The sequence below is a fragment of the Sarcophilus harrisii genome, chromosome 1 (genome assembly GCF_902635505.1).
Source record: "Sarcophilus harrisii chromosome 1, mSarHar1.11, whole genome shotgun sequence".
NCBI lineage: Eukaryota > Metazoa > Chordata > Mammalia > Dasyuromorphia > Dasyuridae > Sarcophilus > Sarcophilus harrisii.
In genome coordinates, this window is record NC_045426.1 from 103501209 (window position 1) to 103517814 (window position 16606).

The following is a 16606-nucleotide window of genomic DNA, read 5'->3' on the forward strand; positions in this document are numbered from 1 at the left end:
TAATAAATAGTGTGTAATTGCATCATTCTTTTAAATTTTCAAAATTCTTGGACATCTCTAATTTCATTTTATTTTCATAATAGCCTCATAACAAAGAGGGGTAAAAATCACTGCAGTATTCTCAAGGGAACAGCAGCCGCCAAGATTTTACTGAAGATAAGGCTCTAGTGGGGCTCACTTTCATATATCCTTCACCATCCTTCCAACATGACAAACATGATAAGTCTTTTGTGACTGAGTTTTGTCACTTCAATAAGTATGATATTTCATTATTATTACTACTGTGCATTGAGATTTTATTTTTCTTTAAACTACTTATCTGTCTACAACTTGAATTTTGTAGGCCTTTTATATCCTGGGTCTGTGGTCCCATGATAATTTATATGACCACACAAAATTTTGACCAAAAAATAAAACAATACTTTTATTTTTGCAAAATATATTAAAACAAAATACTTCCTACATGATTCAATGATAACAAATACAATTGGACCATACAATTTTTATTATTTTATTAATAGCTTATCCTCAACTTAAAATGCTTTATTTAATATTTGTTTACAAATCAAACTGTCTACTCACTTCTATAAAATACAATATAACTTGCAGTCTTGTTAAGAGAAAAAATACTTTCAGTATATTTCTTCCTAAAACCTCAACATTATAGATTCCAAATATCTGCTGGTTCCTCTGTATACTTAAGTCAATTTGTATATTCTCAGCTTGTTCACTGGAAGGAAAATCATTTTTAAGTTTGCATTGATTTGTGGCAATATTTGTATTCAACAATCAAATGCTACACTATTTCCTTTTAAATGGTTATTCACCTAATTAATTTCATTTGTTGACAATTAATTAGTTTCACAGACTCCTGTTTTTTTTGTATTGAACCTGACTATTGATAGTTGGAATAGTTACTGTATCTGATTATAATTCATATTTTTTCCAATCATACCACATTAAAAAACTTTTATATTTTGAAAAACAGTCCACTGCAATATTATCCAACAGCTTTCATAAATTTAATATAGTCTTCAACTAGTTTCTTCTTCTCATTTATTTTTTCCATTATTGCTCCTAATAAACATGCAGCAAATGGAAACTGGAAGAGAAAAAGAGAAAAAAAATGATTGTCAAAATTCTATATTTCCTTCAGTTAAAAAAAAAACAGCTAAATATCCTCAAGCCATCAGATTTCATTCAGTTATTTCTGACAACTTTGCACATATTACTTTATGTTCCTCTGATCTCTTTAAAACTGATTTTTCTTGTTAGTGTGGGTAATTTTGTCCTTTATAATAAAAATGATAAAAGAGCAAACGTAAAATGAAAAAAGATAAACGTCTTATTGAACAATTCATGGTTTACTGACCATGTTAATGATGTAATCTGAAATACAAGGAGCTTTGCCATTTATCTTCAATCAGTTGATCAATAATAGGTTATAGTCATCTCTAGGGTCCACAGGCCTGTGTGAAAGTGTACTGTTAGTTCATCATTCATGTAAGAAAGAGAGAGAACTATCAATACACTTCCCTGTGTTATAAGGAAAGATCTCAACAGTTGTACAGTGAAACTTTAGTGTAAAAAATGAGGAAAACATATCCATTGATTAGGATGTTAGAGAAAAGTTTGGAGTATCAAAGTATAATAGACATGTTGCAGACTGCTGAGTTTATAGTGAAGAGTAAGGTTCTGATTGGCTTTGTAATTTATATACCTTTTTGTAAACTAATCAAACTTTTGTCCCCTTTACCTTACAAAACTGTTCAAAGAACTTCTAATCCCACTAAATTGGTTTAGAAATTTCCCTCATAATTCTCTTCCCTTCCTCTCCTTCTCAGAGGAAGTGATTCTTCTTAGAATATAGAAATTTTTACTCTCTCTTATCTGAAATTCACCATTTAAGATAGAATCAGTTAATTCTTATTAAAAAAATCCCACAAAAATGTTAAAACTTCTAGAGAAATGCATGACAATACATTGAGTTCTCTACTTTAACCAATGGTCTCATTCTGGGGGTTGATAATAGGCTCTCTTCAACAAAACACTCAGTTAAAGAGTGTTAGTGATAAAAATGAGAGCAGCATACAGAGGATTTGGAACTGGAAGTGATTTGAGGATTCTCTAGTTTACCCTCTTCCTTTGACAGATGGAAAAAAATGAAGTTCTGAAAGGTCAGAAGTGAACTGGGAAGCAGTAAAACCTGGATTCAAATCTAAGTCCTTGGACATCAAAAGCAGGGCTCTCACCAACACATCACATATAATGATATATGTACTTTTGGGTCCTTAAAAAATAGGTAGGACCAGACATGTAATCAACATTTCTGATGTGGGAAAGCTGAGGCAAAAAATCAATTTGCTCAGGGTTTGTTTGTTTGTTTGTTTTACAGAATTAGTGAGATAGGACTCCACAATATGAAATGAATGGCTTCATTTTATCAATGTTCTCCTTATATTTTAAGGGTGAGTCTGTAAATAAGGGTAAATGCACTTTTTTGAATAGATGAAATATAAAAAAGTAAATACAATTTTTATCTAAGTGTGAGGTTCACTATCAAATCTGAGGATTTAATTTTTTCTGATGCTATTTTAATTATAAACACATATATATGCAATCTATATCTGTTCCAAATTAATTTACTATCTATGTTGTTTATCTATTCTAGCCTGTATTAATTTGTTTCACTTTAAAATTAAGAAGGAAATTGGTTTGATAGGTGCCATTTTATATGCTTCAATTAATAATGGTAAAACAAACATAAAATAATGTGAGGAAAATATTTTACAAAAATATTCAAATACGCTTTAAACTTATTTTCATACCATACCTCCCAAACATTCCCAGCTTATTAAGGTTAATTATTCACTGAAGTGGAAAATAAACTCTATTATGTAATTTTCAACTTAATAAAATAAACATTTGACATGAAAAATGTGATACATCTTTCTTTAAAATATATTATTTCTAACACTTCTTAGCTATGTCACCCTCAGCAATATATATATATATATATATATATGCATATATATATATATTTCTTATCACAAAATTAAAATTATAATTTTCATGGAAAAAGCTTACCCTAAATTAAGCCCACCTCCTTGGGATGCTAAGAATCACATAGTTTTCTAACTATTTATAAGGATTAAACTGATTCTACTGAATTATTTCCAAAATACAAAAATGGTCTTGATACTTAAAAGCAGGGAGAGCTATAATAGAGAAAGAAAGCTATAAACCAATTTTTTAATGAACACTGAAAAATTTTTAAATAAAATATCAGTAAAAAGTTTACAGAACATACCAAAAGGATTATACACCATGATTATGTTTTATTTATATCAGGGATAGAACAGAGTTGGTTCAATATTAGAAAAACTGTCAATGAAAAAGTCCACATTAACAACAAATAGCAAAAATTATATTATATGTAAATAATTATATATAATATATAATATATTGAGAAAACACAATTATTTTTATTTTAAACACTAAAAAAAATAGATCTCTCCTTAACATGCTAAGTAGTATTTATTTAAAACTAAAAATCAACATTATATGTAATGGGGATAAACTAAAGGCCTTTCAAAAAGCCTCTCAGGGATAAAGCAAGAATGTTCTTTTTGTTAGGAAATCTTGCAAGAAAATAAGGAATAAGCATAACCAAAAAGGAAATAAAATTATCTCTTTTTGCGAATGACATTATGCTTTACTTAGAGAGCCCTAGAAAACAACCAAAATTAATCAAAACAATAATTTTAGTAAAGGAGAATATTATGAAAAACACACAAATTATAAGCATTTATGAATATAGTCAACAAAATCTAACAAAAAGTGATAGAAAAAGAAGTGTATAAAATATTCGATAGTTTATCTACCAAAATATATACACAGGAACTATATGAAATCAACTATAAAACACTTTATGGAAATAATTACATACTTAAATAGAGAAACATTGATTGTTCATGAATAGACAAGGCAATATCATAAAAAAGATAATACTATCAAAATTAATTTGTTTAGTATCAAACTATCAAAGGATTGTATCACAGAGCTAGAAAAAATAATAACAGAATTCATTTGTTAATGTCAAGAAATTCAAGGAAAATAACGAAATACAAGGAAAAAGGGGGAAAGGAAAGGCACCTAGTAGAAACAATTAGAAAGAAGTTTTCAAACTACAACTAGAAAGTAGTAATCATTAAAACAATTTGGGACTGGTTAAGAAATAAGGAGATTAAACAGTAGAAGAAATTAGAACTATAACATATAGAAACAATTAAACAACTTGTCTGGTGTTTGATAAACCCAAAGACCCTAGGTACTAGGTAAGGACACACTACTTGACAAAAACTGCTGGGAAAACAGGAAAGCAGACTGGCTGGAATTAAGTGTAAAGCATACATGACAAATATAAAAGGTCACATCATAAACAAACCAGGGGATCAGGAAATAAATTAAAGAAATTAAATCTTCAGATCTATGAATATAACTAAACAAGGAGTATAAAGTAGATAAAACATGATTTTGGTTGTTATTGTTCAGTTATGTCTGATTCTTTGTGACCCCATTCTGTCATTTTCTTAAAGATACTGGAGTGGTTTGCCATTTCCTTCTCCAGCTCATTTTATAGATAAGGAAACTGAGGCAAACAGGGTTAAGTGACTTAACCAGGGTCACACAGTAAGTAAATTTCTCTAATTTCTTTCTTGAGGCAATTGGGGGGCAAATGAAGTGTTAAGTATCTGAGGCCAGATTTGAATTCAGGTCTTCCAGTCTTTGGGGCTGATGCTCTATCTACTATACCGTCTAGCTGAAGTGAATTTCTGAAGCTGGATTTGAACTCAGGTTTTCCTGATTCCAACCTGGAATTCTATTCACTGAACCACCTCATCACCTTTGCAACAAACAAATCAATGAAGCTATGATTAGAAAGAAAACAGCTCGGAGAAAATACTCTTTAGCAATTTTCCTGCTAAAATCTTTTCAACATACATACATACATACATATATATATATATATATATATATATATATATATGTATGCATATATATATATATATCAAAAACCTGATTCAAATTTAAGATATTCCTCAAGTGAAAAATGGTTCAAGAAATAAAAAGGAAGCTGTCTGTCAAAAGAAGACATCCAGGAGAAGAAAAGGCATAAGAAAATATGTTCTGAATTACTAATAAAGACATCACAATCAAAACAGTTTTGTGGTTTTACTTCTGACATATTAGAAAAGTGAAATTGATAATAAAGATAATTGACAAATTGACAAATGTTGGTGAAGTTGTGAAAAAATGGGTACATTAACACACAATTGCTAGTACTATGAATTTGACCAAGCATTCTAAACAAAAATTTGAATAGTCCTGAAACATTATAAATTTTGTATAACCTTTGACTCGGTTATACTATTATATCTTATATATAATATTATTTATATACATATATAATATTATATATATATATACATATATATAACCAGGTCTATCTAAAAGAGATCACAGAAAGAGGAAAATGATCCATAGGCATAAAAATATTTGTAATAATTCTTTTTTATGGAAAGAATTGGAAACTGAGGGAATGCCCCTTAACTGAGGAAATATGAACAAGTTATAGTATATGAATGTAACTGCATATTAAATTGCCTAAAGAAATTATAACATGCACAGCTTCAGAAAAAATAGCCATAAACCCCTGGGAATATGTCAATGATCTGATGCAGACTAAAGAAAGAACCAGTAAAAGAATTTATACAATAAAAATAATAATTAAAAAATGAATAACTTTGAAAGATTTAATTCTCACCAACACAATAATAACCAACCATTGTTCTAGATGATCTATAATGAAAAAAGTTATCCATTTCCTGAAAGAGTGGTGATTAACTCAATTTGAAGAATAAGACATGTATTTATGGACATAAGCAATGTAAGAATTTGCTTTGCTTTACTATGCATATATCACAAGGGTTTTGTTTTTATTTTTCATTTTTCAGTAGCAGGGAGAAATGAAGAAAAATAAAATGAATGCTTTTACTTAAAAAATAATATAAACTACATGTTCAATAGCCAATAAGATGAAATACAATTAAAGGAACTAAACTACTAATGCTGACATTCACAATATTAATGAAACTGGAAGATAAAAAAAAGTTGTTCATAAATGAAAGGATGGTCCTTAAGTTCTCTTTAGACTGACAAATAAAAGAGTCATTCATAACCTTTTTCAAGAGTCACAAGTATGTACATCATAAATACACAGAGTCAGATAATATTGGTATGGCTTAACACAAACAAAATTAATGCAGACAAGATTAGAAGGGAAGCAATACACTGGGGAAAATTTTTACATTCAATGGTTCTGATAAAGGCCTCATTTCCAAAATGAGGAAAATGATAAATATTAGCTTGTGGAAAATTAAAGCACTAATGTACTATTTGAAATGTATACTGATTCAACCATTCTAGAGAACAATTTGGAACTATGCCCCAAGGGCTATAAAAGTGTAGACTTTTTGACCCAATAATATTGCTACCAGGTCTATATCCCAAAGAGATTTTAAAAGTGGGGAAGGGGAGAATGTCTTTGTACAAAAATATTTATAGCAGCTCTTTTTGTGATAGTAAAGAACTCTAAATTGATAATATGCTCATCAATTGGGAAATGGCTGGATGAGTTGGTATATGTGACTGTTCTGGAATACTATTAGTGTTTTAAGAAATTATGAGCAAAATGTTCTCTGAAAAATATGGACTTATATAAAAGATACAAAGTAAGATGAGCAGAATCAGGAGAACATTGTAAAGGTTAGCCTTTTTCTACTTCCCTTCATTTTACGCAATGAGTAAACTAAGACAAATAAGGTTAAATGACTTGTCCAGAGTCACACAACTAGTAAATGTTTGTGGCTAAATTTGAACTCAGGATAAGTACTTCTGAATCAAGGCCTGGTACTCTATCCATTGCAACACATAGCTGCCCAACAGATTCATGCCAGAGGATACACAATTATGATAAGAGATGCTGTGTCACATATGAGAAATGGCAAGGAGGACAGTTTATCTTAATAACAATAGGTTTGGAAAGGAATATTGAAGAAATGTCTATAAAAGCAGAAGAGTGCAAAATTTTAAATGCCAGAGTAATTTATATTTTATTGTAGAGGTAATAGAGATTCAGAGTTTCCCCACTAGAGCAGGAAAATAATTGGGTCAGAACTTCACTTTAGGAAAATCATTTTGGCAGACATGTAAAGGATGAATTAAGAGCAGGAATCTTAACCCTTTTTTAAAAAGTAGCATGAATCTCTTTGTCAGTCTGGTGAAATCTATCAACTCTTTTCAGGATAAAAAAAAGTTTTTAAATGCATAAAATAAAATACACAGATTACAATTGTGTTGGAATCAGTGATCAGTTTTCTAAAAGGCAAATTCAGAGACATGAGGTTAAGAACCCCTGGTTTAGAGAGACTTCAGGCAGGGAAATGGATTAGGAGGCTATTAAAATAATTAAAGCAAAAGATGATGAGGACCTAAATCAGTGGTTCTCAAAGTATGATCTAGAGAATCCTGGGGATCTCTGAAACCCTTTTAGAGGGTCTACAAATTCAAAAATAGTTTTATTTCTGATATGGTAAATGTCTATAAATATAATCTAGATAAACAAAAACACTTTGGAGAGATCCTCAATAATTTTTAATAGGATAAAGATACTGAAAACAAAAATTTGAGAACTACTGGACTAAATTATAAGGAGGGTAGCTTTATGAGTAGAGAGATAATTGAAAGATATTACAGAGAAAAAAAGGATAAGATTTGTAAATTTATTGGATAAATGAAGGAAAGAAAAGCAAGGCATAGAGGATAACATCACAGTTGTAGGCTTGAGTGATTATAAGTATCATAATTTCCTAGAAAGAAATTGAGAATTAGAGAAGGACTGATAGAAAAGTTTAATTTTAGACATTTTAAATTTGAGATGCCTACAGACTATTAAGTTAAATTGATGAATTCATATTTGGCAATGTGGGCCTACAGCTCTTTCTGTGTTGGTTTGTGAAGACCGCGTATTTTAAAATCAGCCGGAGTCAGGAATTCAGGTTAGGGGAAAATCGTCAATCTTTATTCTCAGTGAAGAAAGATAGGAGGTGGAAGAGAATAGGCAATAGCAATGTGTGCAGTTGAATCAAGAAGCTAGCTAGACCAACAGCCACATGACCAGCAGCTACAAGCATAGAACCCAGGCCAATCTCTCCCAGCCTCTCTTCCTGTCTCTCTGTCCCCACCCACCAAAATCATTATTTCCTATACAACAACACATCAGAACTTGCACAGAGAGTGGGCGGGGGCCATTCTTTATCCAAGCATGTATATTAATAGAGTATAGTCCAATTACTATTTAGCCTCATGTGCTTGGGACCTCAGTGCATCAACTCAAGCCTCAGCCCATTACATTGGTTAAAAAAAAGTAAAGTAAAACTAAACGGAGACCCCTCAAATAAAGAATAGCTGAATGAGTTGTACAATATGAATACTTTTGGAATTCTACTGTTCCATATGAAATGAGGAAATAATTTCCAAAAGACATGGAAAGACTTACATAAAGTGGTTCAGAATGAAATGAACAGAATCAGAACAATTTATACTATAACATCTATAGTGCAAAATTGAAGAATTTGAGGACTTTTTTATACTGATGAAGAATGAAATGAACAGAATTGGGATAACTATTTGTATAATATCCATACTATAAAAACTAAAAAGTTTTGTAAGTTTTGAGACCCATGATCAACAAAATGACTATTCAATGTTCAAGAAGACTGATGAGGGTCAGGAAAATTAGGTTTGTAGTTCGTCGGAAGAGGTATGTGCAAGGTGCAGATACTGCAATTGATTAGTTCATAGTTCTGACAGTTGTTGCAGAGATCTGGCTCTTAAACAAGGCTAAAGATAGCTTAAGGATCAAAATAAGATGAGACATATATCAGGGCTTCACCAAAGAAGGCAAACCACATGGAACAAAAGGAAACTTGAAATTGGGAATTAAGGTAAGATAAGAAGAACACAGGAACAGTGCATAGATTCCATGTCTGGGAATCCGGCTAATATTTTTTATGGCTTTTTATTATTATATTAATTAATTAAAAATAATTAATATATTATATATATACATATATATATGTAATTTTTCAGCATTAACAGTTGCAAAACCTTTTGTTCCAACTTTTTCCCTCCTTCCCCTCACCCTTTCCCCCAGATGGCAGGTTGACCAATACATATTTAATATGTTAAAGTATAAGTTAAATACAATATATGTATACATGTCCATACAGTTATTTTGTTGTACAAAAAGAATTGGACTTTGAAATAGTGTACAATTAGCCTGTGAAGGAAATCAAAAATGCAGGCAGACAAAAATAGAGGGATTAGGAATTCTATGTAGTGGTTCATAGTCATCTCCCAGAGTTCTTTTGCTGGGTGTAGCTGGTTCAATTCATTACTGCTCTATTGGAACTGATTTGGTTCATCTCATTGTTGAAGAGGGTCAAGTCCATCAGAACTGATCATCATACAGTATTGTTGTTGAAGTATATAATGATCTCCTGGTCCTGTTCATTTCACTCAGCATCAGTTCATTTAAGTCTCTACAGGCCTTTCTGAAATCCTGCTGCTGGTCATTTCTTACAGAAAAATAATATTCATACACCACAATTTATTCAGCCATTCTCCAATTGATCCACTGCTGGATCAAAGGGTATGCACAGTTTGATAACTTTTTGAGCATAGTTCCAAATTGCTCTCCAGGATGGCTGGATGTATTCATAATTCCACCAACAATGTATCAGTGTCCTAGTTTTTCCACATCCCCTCCAACATTCCACATTATCTTTCCCTATTATTCTAGCGAATCTGACAGGTGTGTAGTGGTATCTCAGAGTTGTCTTAATTTGCATTTCTCTGATTAATAATGACTTGGAGCATATTTTCATATGGTTAGAAACAGTTTCTATTTCTTAATCCGAAAGTTGTCTGTTCATATCCTTTGACCATTTATCAATTGGAGAATGGCTTGATTTCTTATAGTCAATTCTCTATATATTTTGGAAATGAGGCCTTTATCAGAACCTTTGATTGTAAAAATGTTTTCTCAGTTTATTGCTTCCCTTCTAATCTTGTCTGCATTAGTTTTGTTTATACAAAAACTTTTCAATTTGATGTAATCAAAATTTTCTATTTTGTGACCAATAATGGTCTCTAGTTCTTCTTTGGTCATAAATTCCTTCCTCTTCCACAGATCTGAGAGGTAAACTATCCTGTGTTCCTCTAATTTATTAATAATTTCATTCTTTATGCCTAGGTCATGAACCCATTTTGACCTTATCTTGGTGTACGGTATTAAGTGTGGGTCAATGCCTAGTTTCTGCCATATTAATTTCCAGTTTTCCCAGCAATTTTTGTCAAACAGTAAGTTCTTATCCCAAAAGCTGGGGTCTTTGGGTTTGTTAAAAACGAGATTATTAAAGTTATTGACTGTTTTGTCCTTTGAACCTAACCTATTCCACTGATCAACTAGTCTATTTTTTAGCCAGTACCAAATGGTTTTGGTGACCACTGCTTTATAATATAATTTTAGATTTGATACAGCTAGGCCACCTTCATTTGATTTTTTTTTCATTAAATCCCTTGAAATTCTTGACCTTTTGTTTTTCCATATGAACTTTGTTGTTATTTTTTCTAGGTCATTAAAATAGTTTTTTGGGAGTCTGATTGGTATAGCGCTAAATAAATAGATAAGCTTAGGTAGTATTGTCATCTTTATGATATTTGCTTGCCCTATTCAAGAGCATTTAATATTTTTCCAATTGGTTAGATCTGACTTTATTTGTGCGGAAAGTGTTTTGTAGTTTTGCTCATATAGTTTCTGATTTTCCCTTGGCAGATAGATTCCTAAATATTTTATACTATCAATAGCTACTTTAAATGTAATTTCTCTTTGAAACTCTAACTGTTGGATTTTGTTAGTGATATATAAGAATGCTGATGACTTAATGTGGGTTTATTTGTATCCTGCAACTTTGGTAAAGGTGTGGATTATTTCTAATAGCTTTTTTAGTAGATTCTCTGGGATTCTCTAAATATACCATCATATCATCTGCAAAGAATGATGATTTGATTTCCTCATTACCTACCCTAATTCCTTTAATCTCCTTCTCAACTTTTATTGCCAAAGCTAGCATTTCTAATACAATATTGAATAGTAATGGTGATAGTAGGAATCCTTGTTTTACTCCTGATCTTACTGGGAATGGTTCCAGTTTATCCCCTTACATATGATGCTTATTGATGATTTTAAATAGATGCTACTAATTATTTTAAGGAAAAGTCCATTTATTCCTATACTCTCAAGTGTTTTTAATAGGAATGTTTGTTGGATTTTATCAAATGCTTTTTCTGCATCTATTGAGATGATCATATGATTTTTGTTAATTTGGTTATTGACACAGTCAATTATGTTAATAGTTCAATAATATTAAACCAACCCTGCATTTCTGATATAAATCCTATTTTATTATAGTGTATTATCCTGGGGATGATCTTCTATAGTCTTTTTTTCTAATATCTAATTTAAGATTTAAGCATCAATATTCATTAGGGAGATTGGTCTATAATTTTCTTTCTCTATTTTCAACCTATCTGGTTTAGGTATCAGTACCATGAATGTGTCATAAAAGGAATTTGGTAGAATTCCTTCATTCCCTATTTTTTCAAATAGTTTATATAGCATTGGGGCTAATTGTTCTTTAAATGTTTGGTAGAATTCACATGTAAATATATATGGTCCTGGGGATTTTTTCCTAGGGAGTTAATTAATAGCTTGTTCTATTTCTTTTTCTGAAATGGGACTAATTAAGCAATTTACTTCCTCCTCTGTTAATCTGGGAAGCCTATATTTTTGGAGGTAGTCATCCATTTCACTTAGGTTATGAAATTTATTGGCATAAAGTTGGGCAAAGTAACTCCTTATTATTGCTCTAATTTCCTCTTCATTGATGAAAAGTTCTCCTTTTTCATTTTTAAGACTAACAATTTGATTTTACTCTTCCCTTTTTCTAATCAGATTTACCAAAGGTTTATCTATTTTATTGTTTTTTTAATAAAACCAACTCTTAGTTTTATTTATTAATTCAATAGTTTTTTTTTACTTTCAATATTATTTTCTCCTTTTAATTTTAGAATTTCAAGTTTAGTATTTGGTTGGGGGTTTTTAATTTGGTATTTTTCTAGCTTTTTAAGTTGCAAACCCAATTCATTAATCTTCTCTTTCTCTATTTTATTCAAGTAAGCCTCTAAAGATATAAAATTTCTCCTTATTACCGCTTTGGCTGCATCCCACACATTTTGATATGATGTCTCATCGTTGTCATTATCTTGAGTGAAATTATTGTGTCTATAATTTGCTGTTTCACCCAATCGTTCTTTAAGATGAGATTATTTAGTTTCCAATTACTTTTTGTTCTAAACTATTTACCTCTAACTTTTTGTTGAATGCAGTTTTTATTGCATTATGATCTGAAAATAAAGCATTTACTATTTCTGCCTTCATGCATTTAATTTTGAAGTCTTTATGTTCTAACATAAGGTCAATTTTTGTATAGGTTGCATGAACTGCTGAGAAAAAAGTATACTCTTTTCTGTCACCATTCAGTTTTCTCCAAAGATCTATCATACCTAACTTTTCTAATATTCTATTTGCATCTTTAATTTCTTTCTTATTTGTTTTGTGGTTTGATTTATCTAATTCTGAGAGTGCAAGGTTGAGATCACCCACTATTATAGTTTTGCTGTCTATTTCTTCTTGCAACTCTTTTAACTTCTCCTTTAGGAAGTTAGATGCTTTATCACTTGGTGCATATATATTTAGTATTGATATTGCTTCATTGTCTATGTTACCCTTTAGCAAGATATCGTTCCCTTCCTTATCTCTGTTAAATAGATCAATTTTTGCTTTTGCTTGATCTGAGATAAAGATGACTACCCCTGCTTTTTTGACAACACCTGAAGCATAATAGATTCTGCTCCAGCCTTTTACCTTTACTCTGTATGTATCTCCCTGTTTTAAATGTGTTTCCTGTAAAGAACATATTGTAGGGTTCTGACTTTTGATCCAGTCTGCTATCTGCCTCCTCTGTATGGGAGAGTTCATCCCATTCACATTTACGGTTAAAATTACTAATTCTGTATTTCCTGCCATCCTAATATCCCCAGATTATGCTTTTCTTTTTCTTACTCCCCTCCCCCCTTTCCCTCGTATTAAACTTATTGGTCCCACTTAATTCACACAGCTCTCCCTCTTTAGGATCCCTCCCTCCTCCCTTTGAATCCCTTTCCCTTTCTTGTACCCTTCCCTTATTACTCTTTTTCCTTTTCCCTTTTCCTCTCCCACTTTTTAATAAGGTGAGAGAAGATTCTCTGTAAAATAAATATGTCAGTTATTTCCTCTTTGAGCCAACTCTGATGAGAGTAGGATTCACACAATATTCCTCCCCCTCTCTAAGTTCCCTCAGATATGGTAGGTTTCCTTTGCCTCATTGTCACATGTAGTTTCCCTCTTTTTATCTCCCCTTTTCCCTTTTTCTGACACTATCCCTTTCCCAGTTCTACTTCCCTTTTTATGTTATATCAGTAAAATCAAATTATACATGTAGTCTTTATGTATATCCACAACAGAAATACAGTTCTCAAGAGTTCTTTTTACCTTTTTCTGCTTCTCTTGAGTCCTGTGGTTGGAGATCAAAATTTTTGTTTAGATCTAGTTTTTTCCTTAGAAACAAATGGAATTCATCTGTTTCATTAAATGTCCATCTTCTTTCATGGAAGAAAATGCTCAGCTTAGCTGGGTAGTTTATTCTTGGCTGCATTCCAACTTCTTTTGCCTTTTGGAATATCAGATTCCAGGCCCTTCGATCCTTTAATGTGGAGGCAGGCAGATCTTGAGTGATCCTTATTGGGGCACCTCGGTATTTGAATTGTTTGTAGTTTTTACTTTAGGGTCTTTTTCAGAAGGTGTTTGATGAATTCTTTCAATTCCTAGTTTACCTTCTTATTCTATTATGTCTGGGCAGTTTTCTTTGATGATTTCCTGTAAAATAGTATCTAGGCTCTTTTTTCATCATAATTTTTGGGAATAATCCTCGTTATCTCCCTAGATCTATTTTTCTAGGTCTTTGTTTTCAATGATATTTAACATTTTTTCCCCTAATTTTTTCTTTTTTTTTTTTTGGTTTTTGACTGATTTTTGATGTCTCAATGAATCATTTTCCCTATTTTTCAGTTCTGATTTTTAAATACCTTTTATTTACAGGTTATATCATGGGTAACTTTGCGTTAACAATTGCCCCTCTTGTTCCAATTTTTTCCCCACCCCACCCCACCCCTCCCCTAGATGGCAGGATGAATAGATGTTAAATAATTAAAAATATAAATTAGATACCAAATAAGTATACATGACCAAAACATTATTTTCTTATAAAAAAATCAGACTCGTATTGTACAATTAAACTTTGAAGGAAATCAAAAATGCTGGGCATAAATTAGGGATTGAATTCAATGTAATGGTTTTTAGTCATCTCCAGAGTTCTTTCTCTGGGCATAGCTGTTCAGTTCATTGGAACTGCTCCATTGGAAATGATTTAGTTGATCTTTTTAGGATGGCCAAGTCCATCAGAACGGTTCATAAGTATTGTTGAAGTATATAATGATCTCCTGGTCCTTCCATTTCCTCAGCACCAGTTCTTAAGTCTCTCCAGGCCTTTCTGAAATCTCCTGTTGGGCTTTCTTAAGAACATAATATTCCATAATATTCATAACCACAATTTATTCAAGCCATTCTCCAACATGGACATCCATTCAGTTTCAGTTTCTAGCCACTACAAAGGGTACAAACATTCGTGCAATACAGGTCCCTTTCCCTTCTTTATGATCTTTTGGTTCCCAGTGTCCTGCTGGATAAATATGCACAGTTTGATAACTTTTTGACATAATTCAAACTACTCTCCAAAATGGTTGGATTCATTCACAACTCCCCAAAAATCATCAATGTAGTTTTCCCAATCCCTTCCAAAATCATTTATTTTTCCTGTCATCTTAGCCAATCGCAGGTTTGGTGTATCTTAGGTTGTCTTAATTTGCATTTCTCATTAATAATGACTTGGGCATTTTTTCTAGGTTAGAAACGTTTCTTTTCTTAATCCGAAGTTGTCTTTCATATCCGCCTTTTCAATTGGAGAATGGCTTGATTTTTTAAATTAGGTTCTTCTTATATTTTGGAAATGAGGCCTTTATCAGAACCTTTGACTGTAAAAATATTTTCCCAGTTTATTTTCCCTTCTAATCTTTCTGCATTGTTTTGTTTTACAAAACTTTTCAGTTTGGTATAATCAAATTTTCTATTTTGTGATCATTGATCTTGTTCTCTTTTTAAAATTCTTCCTCTTCCACAGATCAAGGTAAACTATCCTTGTTCCCTTAATTTATTAATTTTATTCTTTTCCTGGTCATAACCCATTTTGACCTTATCTTGGTGTCAATTTTAGGTGGATCAATGCCTAGTTCTGCCATATTAGTTTCCACTTTTCCCAGCAATTTTTTCAAACAGTGAGTTCTTATCCCAAAAGCTGGGGTCTTTGGGAAAACTAGGTTGCTATTTTGTTGACTATTTTTCCTTAACCTAACCTATTCCACTGATCCAACTAATCTATTCCTTAAATCCAAATGGTTTTGGTAACTGCTCTAAAATTAATTTTAGTCTTAAATAAGCCACCTTCATTTGATTTTCTTTTCTTAATTCCCTTGAAATTCTTACCTTTTGCCCCTCCATATGAATTTTTTTTATTTTTCTAGGTCATTAAAAAATGTTTTTGGGGTCTGATTGGTATAATGCTAAATAAATAGATTAGTTTATAATATTGTCATCTTTTTTTTTCGCCCTATCCAAGGCATTTAATTTTTTCCAATTTTAGATCAGACTTAATTTGTGTGAAAGGGGTTGTAATTTTGCTCATAAAGTTTCTGATTTTCCCGGCGATGATTCCCTAAATATTTTATATTATCAGTAGTTCTTTAAATGGAATTTCTCTTTTAATCTGACTGTTGGATTTTTTAGTGATATATAAAAGCTGATGGGGGTTTATTTTATAAACTTTGCTAAAGTTGTGGATTATTTCTAATAACTTTTTAATGAATCTCTGGGGTTCTTAAATATATCATCATGTCTTCGGCAAAGGTGATAATTTGGTTTTCCTCATTGCCTATTTTATTCCTTAATCTCTTTCTCATTCTTATTTTAAAACTGCTTTCTAATAAATTTAAATAAAAGGTGATAGTGGGCAACTTTTCCTCAAATCTTATTGGGAATGGTTGCAGTTTGTCTCCATTACATATGATGTTACTGATGGTTTAAATAGATGCTTTATTATTTTTAAGAAAAGTCCATTTATTCCTATCTCTCAAGTGTTTTAATGGGAATGGATGTTGGATTTTGTCAAATTTTTTCCCATCTATTGGATGATCATATGGTTTTGTTAAT

The 16606-nt window shown here is 31.4% G+C and overlaps 1 protein-coding gene across 2 annotated transcripts in view; it reads right to left on the reverse strand.

Annotated features, from left to right (window-relative positions):
• Nucleotides 1-463: 463 nt before the first annotated feature.
• Nucleotides 464-16606, reverse strand: part of CNTLN (centlein) — a 429193-nt gene continuing 413050 nt past the window's right edge. For both annotated transcript variants that reach the window (XM_031961486.1, XM_031961482.1), the window contains one exon: nt 464-1102. In XM_031961486.1, the coding sequence (XP_031817346.1) occupies nt 1001-1102 (102 nt within the window). In that variant the 3' untranslated portion in view covers nt 464-1000. The remainder of the gene's footprint in view (nt 1103-16606) is intronic.